The 20659-nt window shown below is 37.7% G+C and overlaps 1 protein-coding gene across 1 annotated transcript in view; it reads right to left on the bottom strand.

Moving 5' to 3' along the window:
* Positions 1-20659, bottom strand: part of CNTN1 (contactin 1) — a 241173-nt gene that overhangs the window by 83197 nt on the left and 137317 nt on the right. Inside the window, exon 3 of the mRNA XM_032688287.1 lies at positions 4733-4862. Within this exon, the coding sequence (XP_032544178.1) occupies positions 4733-4844 (112 nt within the window). The 5' untranslated portion in view covers positions 4845-4862. The remainder of the gene's footprint in view (positions 1-4732; positions 4863-20659) is intronic.

Genomic DNA, 20659 nt, shown 5'->3' with positions numbered 1-20659 from the left:
CACTGCAAGCCTAGAAACCATTTCATATTTAGATCTTGTACTGTTTTCAATATGTCAGAGAAATAAGGACCTACTAGTATCTGAGAAGCCCATGCTCAGAAACTAGATGGTCTGGGAATGAACCAAAATATCTCTACCAGCCTCTCTGGAACATAAACAGGGCAATTCCATGATTTCACCTTTCTGAGCACTGTGATTTTTTTTTATGAATATCAGACACTCAGCAGTAGTATGAATTAGTCTTCTAAGATCCAAGCAGGAACATGACAGATAAGGTAAACTGGTATTAAGTATATTCATCCACTTCTTCTTTTACAAGAAAATTAGTATATCTCCTTAGCAAATGTGAGTAATGCTGTATGTTGTGATAAAAAGCTGTAAAATATGTAGATTCTAACCCTCAGTTCACAACATGCACTTTTGAACCTACTGTTCTGGAAAAAGTCCAAGCCATAAATAATTTAAGGTTTGGGAGCTGGATCATTTTTTAACTTCTCTCAGTCATGTGGGAAAAATTGCACTGAGCATTCATGGGATGCTTTATGTGCTGAAGCAGCAAATGTATTCATGTCAAAAAAAGTCATGATATAGCATTTTGTGGTCTATAAAGAAGATTACATCTTTGTGTTGGAGAAGAGGTACCAGTGTATGTAATCAAGAGGCTGAAGGGACATCATTTTCCATGAACTAGTCAGCACTCAAACAGAAGAGGTAACCACTCAAGTAGTCCCACTTCGTATTATATGAAAAGTTTAGACTGTCTTTGAGAACACTGCCTCTACTTTTCTGGACTGAAAACAGCATGAGAACTAGTCCTATTTCCTATGTGTCTGTGAAGACCTTGAAGAGCCGCCTAGTTAATGATGTCCTTTCTCCTTTACAGTGAGTTTCAAGTATAAAAAGCTCCAGCCCTTGGCAGAGCAAGTTTCTCCACTTCTGTCTAATAATGACAGTTTGCTTGTCTTCTCATACTGCCAAGAGGAATGCCAGCTAATACCAATTACTGTACTTGTAAACATACTCTCATTAGTCTATTAGATACATAAATAATTTAGGTGATTCCTACTTAAAAACCTAAGTGTTATAACTTCAAAAGTGACTGAAGAGCCTAAGAGGTTGATCTCATAGGAAAGACAGTGTCCAGCAAATTAGGGATGAAGCTGAAGTGCAGTAATCATTCTACAGAATCTCCCCACACAAACCTTTTTAGTTTATATGAAATAAGAGCAACATACTCAGAAATTCAGCATGCTGTCTAATTGCACCCTCATGTACTCATGGAAACAACTGCACTGTACTGAGAGGCTCTGTGTCTCATTGTCATTCTTGCTTTACCAGCTTTCACTGAAGTCTGAGTTTCTAATGATTTCTGGAAATAAGGCATTAGGCTGCCTAAAAATTAGAAAGGCTTTTTATGTTTTTAACCCTGGACTATTACTTCATTTTGCACAATCCAGAAGAGTCACCAGAGTGACAAGCTGCCTTCTAAGGCCTGATGTGACCCAAACTCAGGTACTGTCTGGCGCTGCACTATCGAATCCCAAAGTAAAAAGTAGAACTGTTTGAAGTGAAATAAATTATCAGAGGAACATTTTTCACTACTGATTCCTCTCATAGCCAAATGTAATCAACTATTCATTAAGCACAATAAAGTATAGGGTCTTTACAGCTTTTAATTAGTCTTTCGGAAGAACGAAATAGGTTGCAGCTGAAAAATAGTCTTAATTCTTTTGGTGCAAGATTATTATCCCAAGTGAAGATACACTTCAGTTCACTGAATTATATGGCAAGTGGCAGATGAAAGAAAAGTTTAAAATTCAGACTTAGCAATAGGACATGAATCTAATGGGGAGTCAAAGGTAACCTGGAAGAACGTTGGAGAAATGTCAGGGGGAGGAGGAGAAAAGTCAAATATTCTTGGTAATAGGCATGAAATAACTTTTTTTGGCAGTGGACTGACAATCATTGACATGTTCGCTAGGGAATGACTTGCTACTCTCGTTTGCCTTCCACTACTCAAAGTGCACTCTGAAAAGCAATCCTTATTATAACAGTCTGTTCTATCAGTAAGTGAAAGACCAAACTATTTACGGCTTTTTCACCAGTTTATATCTGCAAGACTACATTTCAAGCAATAATTTACCTGGAAAATAAATACTGCTCCTGCCACATTGCAGAAGATGATCTTCTGCCTAAACCTCTGAGGCACTGATTGATGTAATATTTGCTTCCCTTCAGTAAAGTAAGTGCACATTCCCCACTGATGGGAAACGGCCAGTCATTGCAACAATTCTCAACTTCTGCCTCTGATTACCATGAAACAGATAAAAATTCAAGGTGTTTACTCCAAAGCAAACTCCAAATTTCTATAAAATCCATGTATTTCAGTTTGGGATTTTTTTTAGAATTTTCTGCAGCAGGAAAAAGATCAATTTGAAAACAGATAAAACCAGCTTAGAGAGTTTCAGAAGGCCTGTCACCACTTCAGGCCCAAGTCAGTGCAGCTTCAGGTCCCTAGATCCTTGTTTCCCCAATAATTCTAGCTGTTAAATTCTGAAAGCTCTCGATATTCAATCAAATGGGTGAATTCTGAACACTTTCAGGTTTTTTGGCTGATATCTTTGAACTTGGGGAAGACCACAGGGTGAGACATCTCAAAAGACATTGTATCTGGAAGCTATCGGTTTTCTCAGTCCAGAGCAGTTAATATAAAAGGTCTGTTTAGGAACTACGGATTGCAAAAACCTTGACTACAGAGTCACCGATCAGTTTGCCAAAGACAACTTACAGGGTAGAACTACCTAGAACTGTGGGCGCAGCACCACAGAAGGCAAAGTGAGCCAAATATACTTCTAGAGAAACACTGTGATTTGTTAAAAGGCGCTAAAGAAACTTTTTAAATATTCTGCTTTCAACATCTGTTCCCAGTCAACTTGTCTCTTCACTTGGGGACTTGGTGTGTCATATTATTTAAATGGAAACTCGTGATCTTTACTCAAAAACCATCCCCGATTCACACGTTCTCCATTACTCTTGACATTGCCAGCATTCCCCTTGATAGTATCATGTGTGAAAGATCAAACAAATGTTGCTATGACAGTATCAGTGTGTACTCAAAGTGCATGCGATACCATCACAGCCCTCTTTGTTCTTCCTATGTCACTTACTCGTGACCCTCACAGCACGAAACCTTCCCACATCACTCTGAGGGCACCTGCCAGGAGGTACATTCTGGTGCCAAGGTTTTTGGTTTCTAAGCACAACTGCAATGTGCAGAATACACAATAACATTAATCATTTGGCCCTGCATGTTAAGAAATTAACCGAACATTTGTTCTTCAGTGATTGACTCAATTCTTTGATGCATCAGTGTCCAGCACTTGCTTTGCTACTGCAGCTGATTGTTTTGTTTGATGTCAACAAGTCCAGAGCAAAATCACATTTTAACATTACTGATAGCAGTTGACAGGCTTTTTTTTTTTTTTTTTTACTTTCAGGAAAAGCCAATTGCTGAGTTAAAGTCTGAGTTTAAGGTTTTAATTTTGGTGCTATCAGCAAGCCTCATATCTTAACAAAGGAAAAAACCCCTTGAAACTCACAATAAATACATTGTGAAGCTACTGACTTTTATTAGGCATCAGAAAATCCTCCACTGAACTCACATAAAGAACAACATGCAAAATCTTCATAGAATAAAGTAGTGTTCCCACAAAACCAGAAAGCATTCCTGTGAGCTATATGGTAATTTCTTAATGGCAATGAGCTTACACCACAGTATTATTCAGATTTTTTGACTCAATAATAAACAATATGGTCTCATGTTAGTGAAACTGAGGCAGTGCCTGAAATGGTACGCCAGGTTAAGCAAGCCTATGACCCTCAAAAGTAGGGAAGGATCTAAAGCCTACCTTGAAAACAACCAAAATACTAGTATACAATATTTGCACTTTCAAATATTGGTCAATATTTCGTGTATGTTCTGGTTATGCTGGCAGTACAATTCATCAGAGTAATTAAAAATCAGCATTCATTGAAATTGGCATGGAAATCTGAAAAAAGTTTTACAAATCTCAAAGTTGTTTGAAACAGCTGGACAGAAACTAGATTTTAATCCTGAATTTCACCTTTCCAAAGTCCTCTTTCTATCTCTTAAAATGGAACTAAATTTTCAGCTGCAAACATCTCTGTAATTTTAGATGTTAGAAATATGACTCCAGAATGTTTTAATATTTATGGTCCCATCTCTATTTATGAAACATTTTAAAATTTGTAATTAAAAATTAAAATCAGAATATGGAGAATTACCCCACTGTATTATGAAAACTACCACTACATTGGGCTGGTGAAAATTTGTGAATTTTAGAAATGGTCTATATTACAGAATTTTGTGTTTAGTGCCTCTTCTTATGGGAATGTTTTCGTTATTCTATACATGTTGATCATCTGTGAGCAATAGACAGTTGATACAATTTTTATAATCTAGAAAAATATTTAATTCCATATACTAAATTAGAACAGAAAAGAACAGATCTGAAGTCCAGATCTGTCTTTTCATAAACTTTTTATTACGGCATCCATTCTAATAAGTACGCTTTCTTCCAGTTTCATCTTTCACATTTAGTAATTCATTGTAACTGCACAAATAAATTAAAGCCATACAGTCTAACTGGCCTTGAAACACATAAAACTAAGACCAGTTAGCTTAATGAATTAAAACAGGAGGTCATCTTACCTGCTAGAGAGATGACAAAAGAGGGTGTAATAAGATGACAGATGAAGAACCAAACAGTTATCTTCTGTTCAGCCATTATCTCAGAAGAAACTGTCCACTGCAATACCATCATTCAGAGAGCTAAAAATACCTGTTACAAAGAAAGAAGAAAGTGAATAATTCTGACATAAGGCTTTATCTGGTATCACATTTGACCTGTCAGATTACATATCTAAACTGAATACTTAAAAGTTAATTTAGGATACAGTCTTTTGAATAATAAATGCATTATCAAATTTGCTGGATCAAATTAATTATCTCTATTATTCAGAGTGCACAGTTTCAGACGCTCCAGTGATAGTAATATGGTAAATGTTAAAAATGAACATCCTTTTTCACACTCATTTTCCAGATTCTATCCTCCTTCATCTAAATAAATACTACATTACAATTCATGATTTCAAAGTCTGTAAAAAGAAGACTACAGTGAAACTGAAGTAATCTCTTTCAGAATTCATGTGTTTTGTCTAGTATATAATTATTTTAAATCTTTAATATATAATTAATGATCCTCTGAAAGGACAGTATTAATTTTTTTGAGTTTTCTTTTAAATGCTGCATATAAGCATTATTGCAATGTTGTATTCAAAGTTTTCTCTTTTCCCTATGGGAGAAACTCTGCCTGTATATAAAATAAAACCAAGTTAAAAAATCATGCAGCTTCTTTTGAATATTATAAGATTTTAGAAATAATTTTTCAGAATATTTCTGTAAGATTTTTTACTTCTTTCAATCAGAATAATTTGCTTGCCTTTTGTTTCTTGATGGTGACTATTATCTATTTCTTTAGGGTAACGTGTCATCATGTTTGCAGCATGGAATTCTCTGTTTTGTTTAATGGATTTCTTGACATGAATATATAAATGCATCCTTTATATCCATCACACCTTGTTCTTACTTCTTGATTTGTTCTGCTGTAGCACTGGTTAAGAACTTCACTGACAGAATTCTGTATCTCAGGTACATGTCAATATCATCCATTCCTCTAGGAATGTTCGTTTTGTTACTATTTCATTATAAAATACAATTATACATATTTAAACACCCTCCAGTTACATGCATCCTGGGACATGGTCCCTGCCAAAAAAAAGACATGCAGATGTGGCAGTTAGGGACACGGTTTAGTGGTGGACTTGAGCAGCACTGGGGTAGTGGTTGGACCTGATGATCTCAAGAGGTCTTTTCAACCTAAATGATTCTAATATGGCATTGTCACTTTTTGCAAGGTGTAATCTCAGTGCTACTGCTTTCCAGCCTCCCATGCCAAGTACTGCTCTGACAGTGGCTTCTACCTTTTACTGTGACTCTTGCTCTTTTCATGTCAAAATTTTTACTTAATTGTTCTGTTTTTCCAAAATCCCAATATCTTAGATCTAGTTTCAAAACTGCCCTCTTTCCCACCTCCAACCCCAAGAAAGGGGCAGTTTTGAATTACAAAGCACAAGCACAAACATATTTTACTCCCAAAGTACGCTTGGGATATTGCTGCCCTGATTACAGAGAGCCTCTGGTCTAAGCTGCTGCCAGACATGCCTGCCACAGTGCCTGTGTCTCATGTCTCTCCTTGAGGTGGCTAGGAACATGGCCACTGGGGCCTTACTGTTGTCCCCTCTTTCTCAGAATAATGCTAAGACACTCATTTGAACATTCCTCAAACAGTGAACTTTCCTTAGAAGAGTGTTTCATGGTGTTTTGATAAAATATAGTGTAGGAAAACTGCAAGAAATATCACAAGAGAATAATTTCGCTCAGAAATTACAGGAGCTGTTGCATGTCACATTTCTTCCTTTTTTTTTAGCATATTAAATCCTCAACAAAACGTTCAAAACTATTAGTTGCCATGATCCTAAGATCATGGCTGTTACGTAAAAACTGTGCTCAGGAAAACACAGACAAGAGTTAAACAGCGAACCCTGGAACTAAGATTTATTTAGAAATATTCCCTGGAAAAAGGCTCTTGCATCATCAACAAATGGATATGCTTACTGTAGCTGGATCCAAGGGGAAGAATTTACCAAACATCTTTATCTTCCCACTTCTAGTGGCACTAAAGTTTCTTCAGACTCTGTCACACAAAGGATATTCACAACTATTTCAGGCATCTACTTTAAATGACCAAGGTATGTCTTTTCCAGAAGACAGTGCTAGGGTAGATCAAGAAATGGCTTCATACTCTTTTCCAGCAGCCATATCCTGGCTATCACATCCTTGTGATATGACACTGTAACATTTATTTCCAAGTGACATGAGTAAAACTGCATAGTTATGCTGAAATAAATGCACATAGTTAAACAGCAATGAAACTGGAACTTTGTTGGGAACAACAGTAATTACACAGCAGCTCATGGTGATGATAACTGTGTTCAAATGTATAGACAGACTGTTAAGAGAACTGTATTCTCTGACATTACAGTCATAGGTGGAAGATCCCTCCTCCCTCTGTTTTGCAGAATTCAGTTTCAATTTCGGAAAGTAAAAATGTCCTCCAGCTCTCAAAAAATCCCTTTCTGCTGGCTCAGAAAAAAGAGGGTTTGAACAACGGTTCCAACTACAGTAAATAAAAATTGTGTCAGTAAATGCTATAAATACCTCATTTTATTCAGATATGAAAATATCCACCCTGCCAGGATTTAAATGCTTTCCCCGCTCTCACTTGTTTTGGCTGAGTGGTTTCTGTATATATAGCACAGTCATCCCTCCTGATTCATCTCAGCTTGGGGGGTGAGAAGTGAGGCTTTTCACATCGCTCTGCTGAATTTTGGCAGAACTGCCTGCTATGAAATGAGACAGCATGCAGGTTATTGTCTGTATGTGTGAGGTGGTATGGCTGTATATGATGTGCTAGCACCCAGCTGGCCCAGGAGGAGTCCAGGCATATCTGAGGTAGCAGCACTGGTGCTGGAGGTAGCACCGTGGGCTGCAGTGCCCAGGTAGCACTACCTACTGACTCTTGCTTTACAGCTCTCTACTCTTTTTCTTTGCGGAGTGAGAAGGATATTGCTGCCTAAGGAAAAATCATTCCTGAACAATGATTCAGTCATCAGTATGATTCAATTTTCTCCCCTGTAAAAACAGAGTGACTACATACCTAGACATACTCCTTTCAGTCTGCACGGTACACTACCCTTTTCTCAAAACAAAGCACTATAATTTTAGCAAACAAGTAAGACATTTTAAAAATATGTAATAAAATGGACAGGCATTTAACTGCAACTGTGTCATGTTTAATTACTACGTAATATGCATTAACACATTTAGGTCCCTGTTGACTGTTCAGTTTCCCAAAAGAGCCAGTCACCTCTACAGAGCCTCTGCCTTGTTAGATCCAAAAAACCAACTTCTAGTGAGCTATCTGGAGTGCAATCCTCCCAAAGGAAGTGGGAAAAAACTGGGGCAATGACTGCTGAATAAGAAGCACATTCAGTTTTGCACACAGGGACCTGCCAGAATGCTTTTGGAGGCTTGCAGCGTCTCGTAATGCTTCATTAGGATGAGGTGTTCCCAGGACACAAGGACAGACCTGCCTCTCTATACTAGCCAATTGTAAGGATTCTTTAATCTCTCTAAATGCACCTTAGGAAAATGTCTACATTTGCTGTCATATTGTGTGTGGCTTTCTTCAGGTTTTCAGTGCACTTCAGCATTCATTAAGGAGAAAAAGACAGCTATTTTACAGCTATGAAAACAGACAGTGTTTCCATCACTTCTCTGCTAAATCCAAACATGTTGATGACATCGTGGTTTTGTAAGGACATAAAGTATTTACACATTTAGATATTTAGACACAAAAAGAAATTACAAACAGCAGGCAATAAAAGTCAGCTGAATAGAGATTGTAAAATCGAAGGCAGTGCAAACAGGCTACATAACCTGCCAGATTTGAAATCAAGGGACAGGGACAGACAAGGTAAAGCAGAGCAACACTGGGGAATGTTGAAGGGGTGAAGAGGAGACAAAGAAATAGATCTCAACATTACAGAGGGGAGGGATGTCACATGGGACATGTAAGTGATGTGGGGAAGGATGGAAACAATAAACCAACCCAGAAGGTCAGTCAGAAAGAAAGGCAGAGAGGGAAAGCAAAAGAGATGTAGGTAGATAAAGGAGCACAAGAATTAGCAGTTTCTTCTGTCAGTAAATCTAGACATCTGCCCTGGTAAGATCTTCCCTGAACCTCCCTTGCTGAGGCTTTCAGAGTGATTATTGTGTCTGGCCCCAACATCCACTCAGGGCTCCTCTAAGGAGCCCCAAGTGCTGAACAGGAAAAGAGGGAGTAGAGGAAAGTGTTTAAGAGCTCTGGCATGGTACACTTAGCTAGGAGAGGTAAATCAAGATGCTTGTTATGATTTTCACTTCCTGGCATATTATGATAATTATAGATATTCAAGATTTAGAATTGGTAGAGATTCCATCCAGATTAGACTATAAATAGATGCAACAATCTAGAAGAAATCTGTGGTTCTCTATCCTTTTTCAAAACATGAATATATATAATTGCAACAATTCACTAGTAAATTAACAGAGTGACAAGTTATAATCAAAGACTTTTAGGGGTAACACAATACTTCAGCCTAATTAGTGTTTTGTATCACTCTTTTAGTGATTTTTTGTAAGCATACAGTTGTTCGTTAACTTTATTTTCTTGCCAGAGCTGGCATTTTTGCTATGATAAGTAACCCCTCGTAAATCTTATTAGTTGCTCAGTACTTAGAATTACTAAGAAACTCTTGAATTATAAAAGTAATTATGTACACTGCATATTATTTATTGTATCACCCTTTGTCCTTTTCTACTATTTTGGTCTTTGCAATCTAATGTTGTGATCAATCAACAAGTTTTGGCATTCTAGGTTGAACTGTGCCACTAAAAAGGGCACTACATCTTATTCAAAAGTCTGGCTTCTCAGTCATCACCCACAACCCCTTTACTTGAAGCCAATATTTTAGCCACTGGAATTTACTAGCTTTCTTTATTACTGGAAAAGTGATGACAGTCAAGTTCCTCGACACTGCACAGATTTATCTCGTTTCAGTTCTCTGAGACTGCTGTAAGTAAAGTTCCAAGTCAGTCCTGCTCTTACAGCACTGCTGCATCTACAGAAAATTTTAGATGTTAGCTGTCTCTCTCTTACATGTCCAAAAGTGACTTTAGTTCCCCTCATAAAGGCTTGTAGAAACACTTCATTTCCTTGTGATTTCTAGAATTAAAATTTTTGATTTTGACAGATTTGTTCAAGTGGAAATGGAATTTCAAATTCACTGCCCACAATACTGTCCACTGGCCCAAACAGTCTATCACCAACAGTTGTGCTTCTAATATTTTCCACTTCATTCAATAAAGAATATAGCTACTCTCCCCATTTCAAATGAATGAAATCCAGCTAAGAAGTACATCAATTTGATAGCCCATATATAAGATACTCTTTTTGAACAGAATTTACAATTTCAAGGACAATGTGCAATAACAACAAAGAAGCATGAAGTTGGAGCAAAGTGCAGTCTAATTTCTCCCCCTGCCAATTATTCATTTTTTTTCTACTGCTTACAGGTGCTAAACAAATAAAAACCCCCTCAAACCCAGAATCAGTTCATTAATACATTTAAACAGGCTAAATTAACAAGTGATTTTACCACTACTGGGCAATTCAACCTGCTCTGTAATTTTACTTAATAAACATTAACTAGAACACACGAAAAAACAGTATCTTGGAGGTGATGAGGAATTTAATTTCATCTGGAATTAAATCTGGACAAGGATGTCAAGGAAAACAAGAAGGGCTTCTTCAAATATTAACAAAATGGACACAAAGGACGATGTGGGCCCATTCCTAAATGTAAGGGGGGCCCCTGGTAACAAGAGGACACTCTGAGAGAGCTGGTGGACACCATGATGCTGCTGCTCACAAACATCTTTGAAAGGTCGTGGTGATCAGGAGAAGTGCCTGAGGAGTGGAAAAAAGCAGATGTCTCCCTGGTCTTCAAAAAGGCAAGAAGGAGGCCCCAAGGAACCAGTCAGATTCACCTCAATCTCCGGAAAAGTGGTAGAGCACCTCATTCTGGAGGTCATCTCTATCCACATGGCTGACAAGAAGGTGACCAGGAGAAGTCAGCATGGATTCACTAAAGGTATGTCATGTTTGACCAATCTGATTGCCTTCTACAATGAAATAATTACCTGGATGGATGAGGGGAGAGCAGTGAGTATTGTCTACCTTGACTTCAGCAAGGCTTTCAACACTGTCTTACACAATATCCTCCTAGGCAAAGTCAGGAAGTACAGACTGGATGAGTGGATGGTGAGGTGGATTGAGAACTGGCTAAACAGCAGATCTCAGATGGTTGCAGTCAGTGGCGCAGGCTCTAGCTGGAGGCTTGTCACTGATGGTGTCCCCCAAGGTTCAATACTGGGCCCAGTATTTTTAACTATTCAAGAGCCATCTGGATGTAATTCTGTTCCACGTGCTCCAGGATGAACCTGCTTAAGCAGGGAGGTTGGACCAGAAAACCCATTGTGGTTCCTTCCAATCTTATTGATTCTGTGAACCTGTGAGGACTCCAGGGTTATACAGGGCTTGGTCAAAGTTTCAGTAGGTAACCTTAACTTTGGAGTGCTGTAAAAAACTTCTGTTCTTTTACAAATATTTGTAAATTTATTCTTTGCACCCTCTTTTGCACTTTAACCCTCATGTCGATGAGGAGAGAGACTTAAAAGATCTAACACCCTGGCAAAGTGATGATCCACAACATACTCTGGCTAAGTTACCTATTTTTCCCCTCCTTGCCTCCTTCTTTGGAAGTTGTGACTTCTCTCCAAGAATCAAGCACCAAAAAGACAATAAATTCCTTTGCGAGACATGCCTTCTGCACTTGAAAGAAATAGTGCCTATTCTACAAAGCCAGAAAATATAGCACCTATAACAAAAGACAAAACCATCAAATACATTTGCAGAAGATTGTTATGTGAAGCAGCAGGTACCAGGGATATCAATGGGCAACCTAACTGTCAGATGTTTGCTTTCTGTGGCAATTTTGTAATGCACCATTTTTTCAAGTAGGACGACATGCTGGTAGTTCATCACACTGTGAATTTAACTCTCCTAGTGCCTTTATATTTACACATCAAAGAATTCAGACCTCAGGAATCAGCAACTTCTTCAGTCCATTGCTCAGTAGGCACTTTGGCTTTTTTGTTTGGCAATTAAGAAGTCATATGGGACTTTTCTTGCCTGCTATATTATGCTTCCCATTTTCATTATTTCACTCTCTTTTGTGTTTCTGTTATTTTTTCCTGCCAGATAGTTCGTGCATTTAATAAGATGTCTTATTTCTTTTATTTGCATCCACAGATTCATTATGAATTAACATTAATTCTCTTCCCTACAAGGGTTTTACATCAGTCACACACCTATCTCATCTTGCAGTTAATTAACAACTCTGCAATGAAGAGTCATCTGGTAATGCTATTAAAACCATATTTTTTTAGGAAAAATAGGCATCTTCTAATTTGTGGTAAGCTCAACAAGCTCACCTTTACTATTAATTATTAATACAGCTTAGTTACTTAAGTCACTGAACTGCAAAATAAGTTTTGTTGTGAAATATCTTCAGATCATGAAGTGTTGTTTAGTGGTATTTAAACACTGTCTTTAATCATCATGTCAGCAGCAAAGGGTCAGGCAGCCAGTGCTCCATGTCCCTTTTCCCACCATTTGCTCTATCAGCAACTGGTTGTTCTTCTTCAAATGTAATAAATAAGAAGTAATAAATAAGCAGCTACTGCCATAACTCACAGGCATTACTCAGTTTTCTGAAAGCATGTTGTAAAGCTTTGCTGCATTACCTGGTAAAATATTTCAGCAAACAAAAATCAATAAACCTCCTGCCATGTACTGAGCATCACACAGAACAGCATCCTACTCTGTTTCTATACATACAAGTAGCTTCTGCTTATGTCTTAAAGTTGAAGTAGTTTCACTTTAAGATAATCAAACGCACCCAAGTGTCTAAAACAAGCATGAAAAAAAATCAGCCATAAATACAAATAACACATCCACTATTGAAACTGGGCATCCTTTCATAATAATGCCGATTTTTAGGTTACTTCGTCCAACAGCTTTGAAGGGACAAAACCCATTACTTCTCCAGTAAAATTAAGTGTATATTTGCTATTATCTTTTGGAGTTTTAACTTTTTTTAAAGTTTCTAAAAGAGAAAAACAGACTACTCAGAACATCATCTTGGAATTAATTCTGAAAAAGGTCCATTTATAAGAAAAAAATCATTTTATATTTCAGAAAAATGAAATGAGACTGTATGAAAATCTTTATCGTGTTCTTGGCAATTTCTATCCGATTTTCACATTTTCTTGAATTCAGTAATACCTTGTTATTCATCAGTAAATGAAGACCTGGGAATGAATTGTGTATGCAATATGTTGACAACAGATGTATTTATATACATGAAAATTTAACAGTTTATCTATATAATCTGTAAGTCTGGATAGCCTATAACTTACTTCCTATTGTACAGCCAAAGACAAGCTCAGTGGGAGATTTCATCTTCAAACTGCATGTTTCCTAGCAACTCTCTTTAAATCAGACTAGCTTTTTTTAAATTTACATCAATCACTTGGAACTGTTGAGAATGCTTAAAAACATCTCTTTCATCCTGTGAATAAACAGTTCAAATCAGACTAGCAGCTGCAAAAAGGAGAAAAAAGGAAAATCAACTAAATGTTTACTAGAATTCACTGGTGAATTTTGGAATAATACATTATTTGTGGCTTTTGGTTTTAAGCTTATAGACTTCAGAATAGCTATTGGTGAGACACACCGGCATTTTATACAGGTTTCATTTCAAAGATCCTCTGTATTTTAAAGACTGCTTTTCAAGGATACTCACTCATGAGGTAGACTTAGTTGTATTCTGAAGATTTTAAAAGACAAATGATGGTTTCATTGTATTGTTTTCATTATACACAACTAAAGTACTGTTTCTGTAGTCTTCAGATTTTCGGCGGGGGGAGAAAAACAACCATTTCTTTTGAAAGCTTAGTTTCTTGCCTGCTAATTGTCCATTGATACTTTTCATACATATGTTCTCTATCAACCCCAGTAGAGATTCAGAAGCACACAGCATCTACAGAAATCTCTCTTAACTTAGTCAGCAAGGGGGGACACAAGGACGTGTACCACCACCAGAATAGCATTCAGATAAACCCCTGTGCCAAACCCACAACACGGGACAGACACAAACAATCACATTTTCCCATGCTACTAAGAAAGAATATTGATCTCATGATTGCACTTAAATTAAATCAAGGTGCATTAAGGAGGAAAATAGGTGGGAAGATGGACAGGTAAAGGGGACAGACAAGAGGGCCTGGTTGCAAATCGTGAGTGTGTGGTCACTACACTTGTCTGGTGTGATCACCAAAATGTTCTGTTTTCTTATTAAATTCCATCTCTGATTAATTTCCTGGTTGAAGGAGTCCCTATTCTGTGTGCATATGTGTGTATGGAGGTGCAAATGCCACCACTAGGATGAGACCATGAACCCACAGAGAAGCTGTGGAAGCTGCCGTAGGTATGCATGGTGTAGGTGCAGAGCATGTGCCAGTGTGTGATTGCCAGCAGCCATGGACTAGCCAGCAGTAAGAGGCTTGGGAGCAGGTACTGGTACCGCTGTTGGCAGCAGCTGGGACACCTGGGGATCCAGGGCCAGGTCAGAGCAGGCTAAGGACCTAAGGCCAGCTCCGGGAGGGGTCCACACCTAAGTATGCACACGTGCTTTCCACTAACAGGCTTTCATCCCGACCAGTTAGACAGGATGAGGCTGTTGGGGCTGTTCCTGTTTGTGACTGCTGTGGCTGGCTAGCTGCTGATGTAGGTGGCCAGCCTACATTAACAGATGTGTGCATGAACTGTGGGAGCTGCTGAGCATCACTGCAGGCACAAATGAGCTGAAGGTTCACCTCTCCCAGGCAACCAGGTCTGGCAATTCCCAACAAAAACAACCAAAAAGTTCAGTGAAATGCATCTGATGCTGAATTCCTACAATGATGTGCAGTGTTAGCTCTATGAGTGTGTGATTTATGTTTGAAAATGCCAGTGTTTTACCTCTGTAATACAATAATGTCTGTATAGAAAGTAAAGTATGAGAATTATATTACAAAAACTATGACTAATCAGTTTAATGATTGAATCCAGAGAACTATTTAAGATCACTTATAAGCACTTAACAGGTTTATAAATAAAACCAAAAGACAGAATTGCTTGATTTTATACATCCAAAACATTCTGTTTTCTTTTCGTGCTTAAATATCAAGGAGAAAAAAAATAAATAAAAAACCAAACAGGTATATGAGAGCCAAAGGCTTGATCCACTGAAGCACCTGCAGATATTTAACTATAGAAAGAACACATACAGCAAAATCAAAGCAGAAACTCACTAATTTGCAGGAACGAAGCCTAGAAAACTGCATTTTAGGGATCTTGTTCCAAGTCTCACATTTTCATGTCAAAAGATACATTCTGGTACATAGATAAATACAGCTTAGGCAAGTCAGCCACAAAAACAGACATTTGCCTTTAGTTATCAAAGTTGCATGAGTAAGTAACTCCATCCTAATAGACTAAGTTCAAATGTTAAAAATATTTTAGTTGATAAGTATTCTGTTGAACGTAACATATGAGTGCATTCTTTCACAGATGCTATTTCATTATGGCAATGAGCCAAGAAATCAAAATAACCTTCTCATTTAGAAAGCACTGATTGCAAAGCAATGGCATAGTAACATCTTGCAGCAACTCCACATTCTTCCAAGCAATGGAACAGAGACCCCACAGACTCTGTTAAACAACTGCCTACACGTCCTGTATTTACTGCATTTCTGATACAGACCCGAAGCAGTCACACCAAGGAACACATTGCCTCTAACACAGGTGCTTTCCCAGTTTAGGAGCTCTTGACAAAAAAGGTATAATGAAAACTGCAGTAAATTACATCTGAAAAAGATAATAACTTCAAAACAGGGTACCTGTTTTAATACCTCTAATGTGAAAGTACGACATTTAGTATGTAGTAGTGTTGGGGTTCTGTGCTTACTACTCCTGCTTTTCAATACTAAAGAGAGTTCAAACATACAATGGTCATATAAGACTTTGCTTAGTAAAACTTAGACAGATTGTGAAAATGTACTAAAATGCATTAATTTCCTCTAATATGTCCTAAAGTTTTTGTCTTCGGGCAAAGAGAAATACGTCCTAATTCTTGATTTTAAACTTCTGGGTAAAATAATAGAATTATTATTATTTCATTTTTTTCATTTTATTAGGTTTATTTGAGGGTTATATATGACCAAAAGTATTCAACAAACAAGGTTGCTCATTTGAATTGTACTGTTAAGTACTCACACAGTATTAACTGTTCTGATTTTTCATTGTCTGGTATTACAATTGAAGGGCAATATACTCATTACCTAAGAAAAGGGAAAGAACATCATGACCTGCAGATATTGTTCTACCCAGTAAAAGCCAAGTAATCAGCACATATTCTAATATCCTAGGTGACATGCTAGTGCATCTACAAATTAGAAGCACGCACACATTAATGTCTTTCAAGAAAATCAATTATAGATGCTTTAATCTATTAACTTTCACACATACTTTCTATCATGCCTCCCTTTGTCCTTCTTTCTTGACCTTTTCCCCAAAGTGTTCAACCTTTCTTAATTAAAATAATTTAACTGGAGAGGCATGTAAGGTACTTTTCATGTTCAATTTATCTGGAAAAAAAATTTTGATAAAATTACGCCCTTGATTTACAGCTGAAATGACAAGAGAAGAACAGACAAAATGTTACTCACAGTAACCAATATCAGAAATTGAAATAGCATCACTATCTTCATTGGCATCTCTGTGCTTTTATACGGATGGAGATACAAGCATGTGTTAGTACATTTAAAAAGGCAATGTGATGTATAACGATATTTGTAGCTACCAAAAAGTCCCATATATCACATTCTGTGGTCTGCTAATGCATCTGTCAAATGAATAATTATGGCAACACAAATTTGGTCATCTAATCTATTTCTCAAAATGTTACAAATAAATCACGTTTTAAATGTACAACATTTGTTCTGCAACATTCTGAAAACTTTGGGGGGTCTCCTTTTGATAAGAAAATCTTATAATTTGCATTACAGGACCAACAATATGAGAAAAAAAAATTTAATGGGACAATGACCACAAAATATTTGATATACACAATGAAACTCACTTTTACTTTTCACTCAAAAAGGTATTTTGCACTGTGGTTTTATATATCATCTTTTCCTTCCAATTAACACAGAGTTGGTCTAGTCACAGCACAGAGAACTTCTGTGTCAATGGTATAACAGAAAATTATTTTTCTAGGACTGTGAAATTTGACAATAAGTCAGTATTATGTTAAAGACAACATCTTAAATTACTGTTTGGTTTGGTACTTTTAATGCTGCAATCTGACTATCTATTTATAGTAAACACGGGCATGGGCAATTTTTTTGCATGGGCAAAAAATTGCATGGGCAATTTTCAAGAGCTAAAATGTCAGTATTTGTGATCTGTCACAGGATCTAAAGTCCAAACTTAGAACGATCCAAACAGATTATTCTTTGGACTCTTCAGCCAAAATATGATGACAAGGAAAGACAGAAGCATACAGTCCTTTGTCAGTATGGCATCTGGGGACTGAAGGATTTAGGCAGAAGCACAGTGGAACAAAGGAAATAACATGATGGTTTAGGACCTCAAGACCAGGAATCAGGAATAAATTCTGTATGATCCTTTTGACATGTGCATTTCAAAGCTCCTACTTTTAAAATTTAACTCCAGCTTTACATTTTCTTAGAGTAGAAACAGAATTAAGATCAGATACCAAGACATAAAAAATGCTGAAAGGAAAATGTTAGAGAGGTTTTCTATGGGAGTAAAGTGTTATGAGATTTTCATGGAGACAAGTTTCAGAAGACATGCAGCAACCTTCACTCTAGGAAGCACCAGATCCCCTAACAGAGCACATAACAAAGACAACTTTAAGACCTACCCTAACAATAAAGCTTCCTTCCTGCTTTTTCCTATATTATAGCACTGTGTGGTGGTTCGAGCCACCACAAAAATCCAAAATGCAATTTCCGGGCTTCCCCCACCCCTTCCCACAATTTATCTCAACACCGAAGAGAAACTTTCAGGCAAGAGGCCTCTATAGGGGAAAAGAGGAAGTATATACATTTATTTTACACAAATAAATATACTCTACAAGCTAAAAGCAACTATATATATAATATTACACACTTCTATCAGTCCTTTAAGCTTCTCCTTCAATTTCAGTCCAGGAAAAGCCCTTCAGGGTTGATAGGTAACCAGTCTCTCTCTCATGGGAGTGTTTGGGGAACCGGAACACTGCCCCCACCAACCTCCAGCTGTTTGCTGAAGTCCTTTCTTCCTTACAAAGTCCAAGAAGATAGCTCTGACTCCTTTCTCCTTGGTTCCGTGCCATCTCTGCTGCGTGATTCTCTCTCTCATACCTCAGTTCTGTACTGCTGTAGTTTAGTTCAGCTTATCAAATGTACGCATCTTGGAATGTTCATTCCTCTTCCGTGTTTTTGGCTGTTCTGCATTTAAATCACTGCAAGGACATTCTCTGGACCTCTCTCTGGGTCCGTCTCCAATTTCGCCTGGGGTTATCTCCCTGGCACTGAGCTGTATTCAGCCCATCCACTTTGGCTCCAATGCTGAACATCCCCTCCACTTTAAAGTGAGATGGAAAGGAGAAGCCCCCCTTCACAGCCTAGCTGCAAAAAGGGTAGGGGGGGGGGAAGAGGGCTTGGCTGCAAGACCTGCCTCTCTCTGTCCCGCTTACCTTATGTTGTGAATCTCTTTTCTCACAACAAACACACTCATTCCAGTGCTGCCTCCAACCCTGGCTTAAGGCAGAGTTGTGGGGCCACAGGGCCCCCCTTCCCCCCTGGAGAGGGAAGAAGGAGGCCCCGCCACCCCTGGCCTTCTCACATCCACACACCCACACAGCAGACAGACAGACCAAATGCCAACAACTCCCGCAGTTGTGTACATATGATTTTTCAGCAGAAGCGAACAAGACGAGCGGTGACTGGCCCTCCAGGGAAAACTGCGCTGGGATCCAATCACCTCTAGGCCCCCCAGCTCCCAGGGGGGCAATCTCAAACCATGACACACTGCAGTGCATATTTGCTTGGTATAAGCAGACTACTCAATTGTTTATAAACTGAACTCTATGGATATTTACTGTGGATGGAAGAGAGCAAATGACATTCCAAGCATCAGCAATAAATTGAGAAATAACATATATTTACCTCTTTGTTGCATATGAGAATTGAATAAATGCTAATTTTTTCCTCTTTTACATGGGCAAACTCCCCTTTGCCTGTGACTACTGTAACACGGTCAAGAATGGATTTTTTGATTTAGACAAAAACTATCTTAATCTCTGCTATCATATTTGACACTTGAGATTACAGTTGAGGAGGTTATTTAAGGCATCCTGACATAATCTTCCAGTAAATTCTGTGACTTTTTACTTGTCATATCAGAAAAGAAGTGATTAGACTGAGGAGAAAAAACAAAGCAGAATTTCATTCCTTTGCTTACCATTGACCTTCCTCTGTCTTGCTAAGTGTTTTGCAGTATACAGTTTGAAGAAACCAGTCACTATTGGACAAGATTACTGTTCATAAAATAATACAGTGCTGTGTCTATAATATATAATGGCTAAGATTATTTCATTAATTGCTCATACTTTTTTACCACCACGATGTTATGCTTCATGGCACATCTAAAGATTATTTTTTCTAATACATCATTAGTGCTTTTAATAAAAAGGTACACCTTTAGCAATTTGGATTTATCCCCTACAATCACAACCAAATACATTTAAATCAAATACAGAGAGAAATGGTCAGATGATAGTTTTAAGTGACCAAGATGTCTTGGACTCCACTATTTTCTGAAATAAATGTGACTCATCCAATGTCTTATAAATTTTCTTTAAACCACTTAGTTAAAATAAAATGTAAAACCACAATAATCAAATCTTTTTAAATTCTGAGAAGTGAGAGAAATAAACCAGAAAGGGCACACTCTGGACAGCAGCAATTCTGAAAAGCATCTAGGGGATACAGTGAACAAGCAATTTAACTGGGGTTTCCAGGACAATGCTGTGACTAAAAAAACTGCTTGACCCTTGGGGATTTAATGACTAAGAAGTACAATTATCATGTGAATTTGCTTGTTAGAAATAAGCAATTTTGCTTGGAACTAGCATGACTCATATTTGAACATTTTAAATAATTATGATATTGGATGATATTTATTTAAAGAGACTGAAAAAAAAAAGAGCATGGAGAGATGTAAAATAACACATATATACAAAAGGAGTGGAGAAAATGCCTTATGGCAAGACCTTTCCTTGTTCCAACCTGTCTAGCATATCAAGGAGTTGACTAGGGAATATCCTGGCTACAGGACATAAGTATGGGTTGAAAACACCAGAGACAAAAGGATCCTTTAATATTCTAGAAAGAGGCATAATAAAACCAAAAAAGCTGGAAATTTATTCTGGAGTGATTTAGACAGGATGTATGGTGGAGTTTTAGAAAAGAATAAAGTGATGTTCCCAGTTCTTGAGGTCTTCAGTAGCTCCTAAATACTTTCTTGCCAGGCATAAAGTACCACATTCAGCACTAAGGCAGCTGGCTGAAACTCACTGACCTACCTCAGAGCTCTCACTGCCTTTTAAGAACTGGAGCTGCAGACAGAAGGCAGATGATGATGTTCTGGCACAGTATTTCCCCGAAGTGGAATCCTATGTT

The sequence above is a fragment of the Chiroxiphia lanceolata genome, chromosome 5 (assembly GCF_009829145.1).
Source record: "Chiroxiphia lanceolata isolate bChiLan1 chromosome 5, bChiLan1.pri, whole genome shotgun sequence".
Taxonomy (NCBI): domain Eukaryota; kingdom Metazoa; phylum Chordata; class Aves; order Passeriformes; family Pipridae; genus Chiroxiphia; species Chiroxiphia lanceolata.
This window is presented reverse-complemented; position numbering and strand designations above follow the sequence as displayed.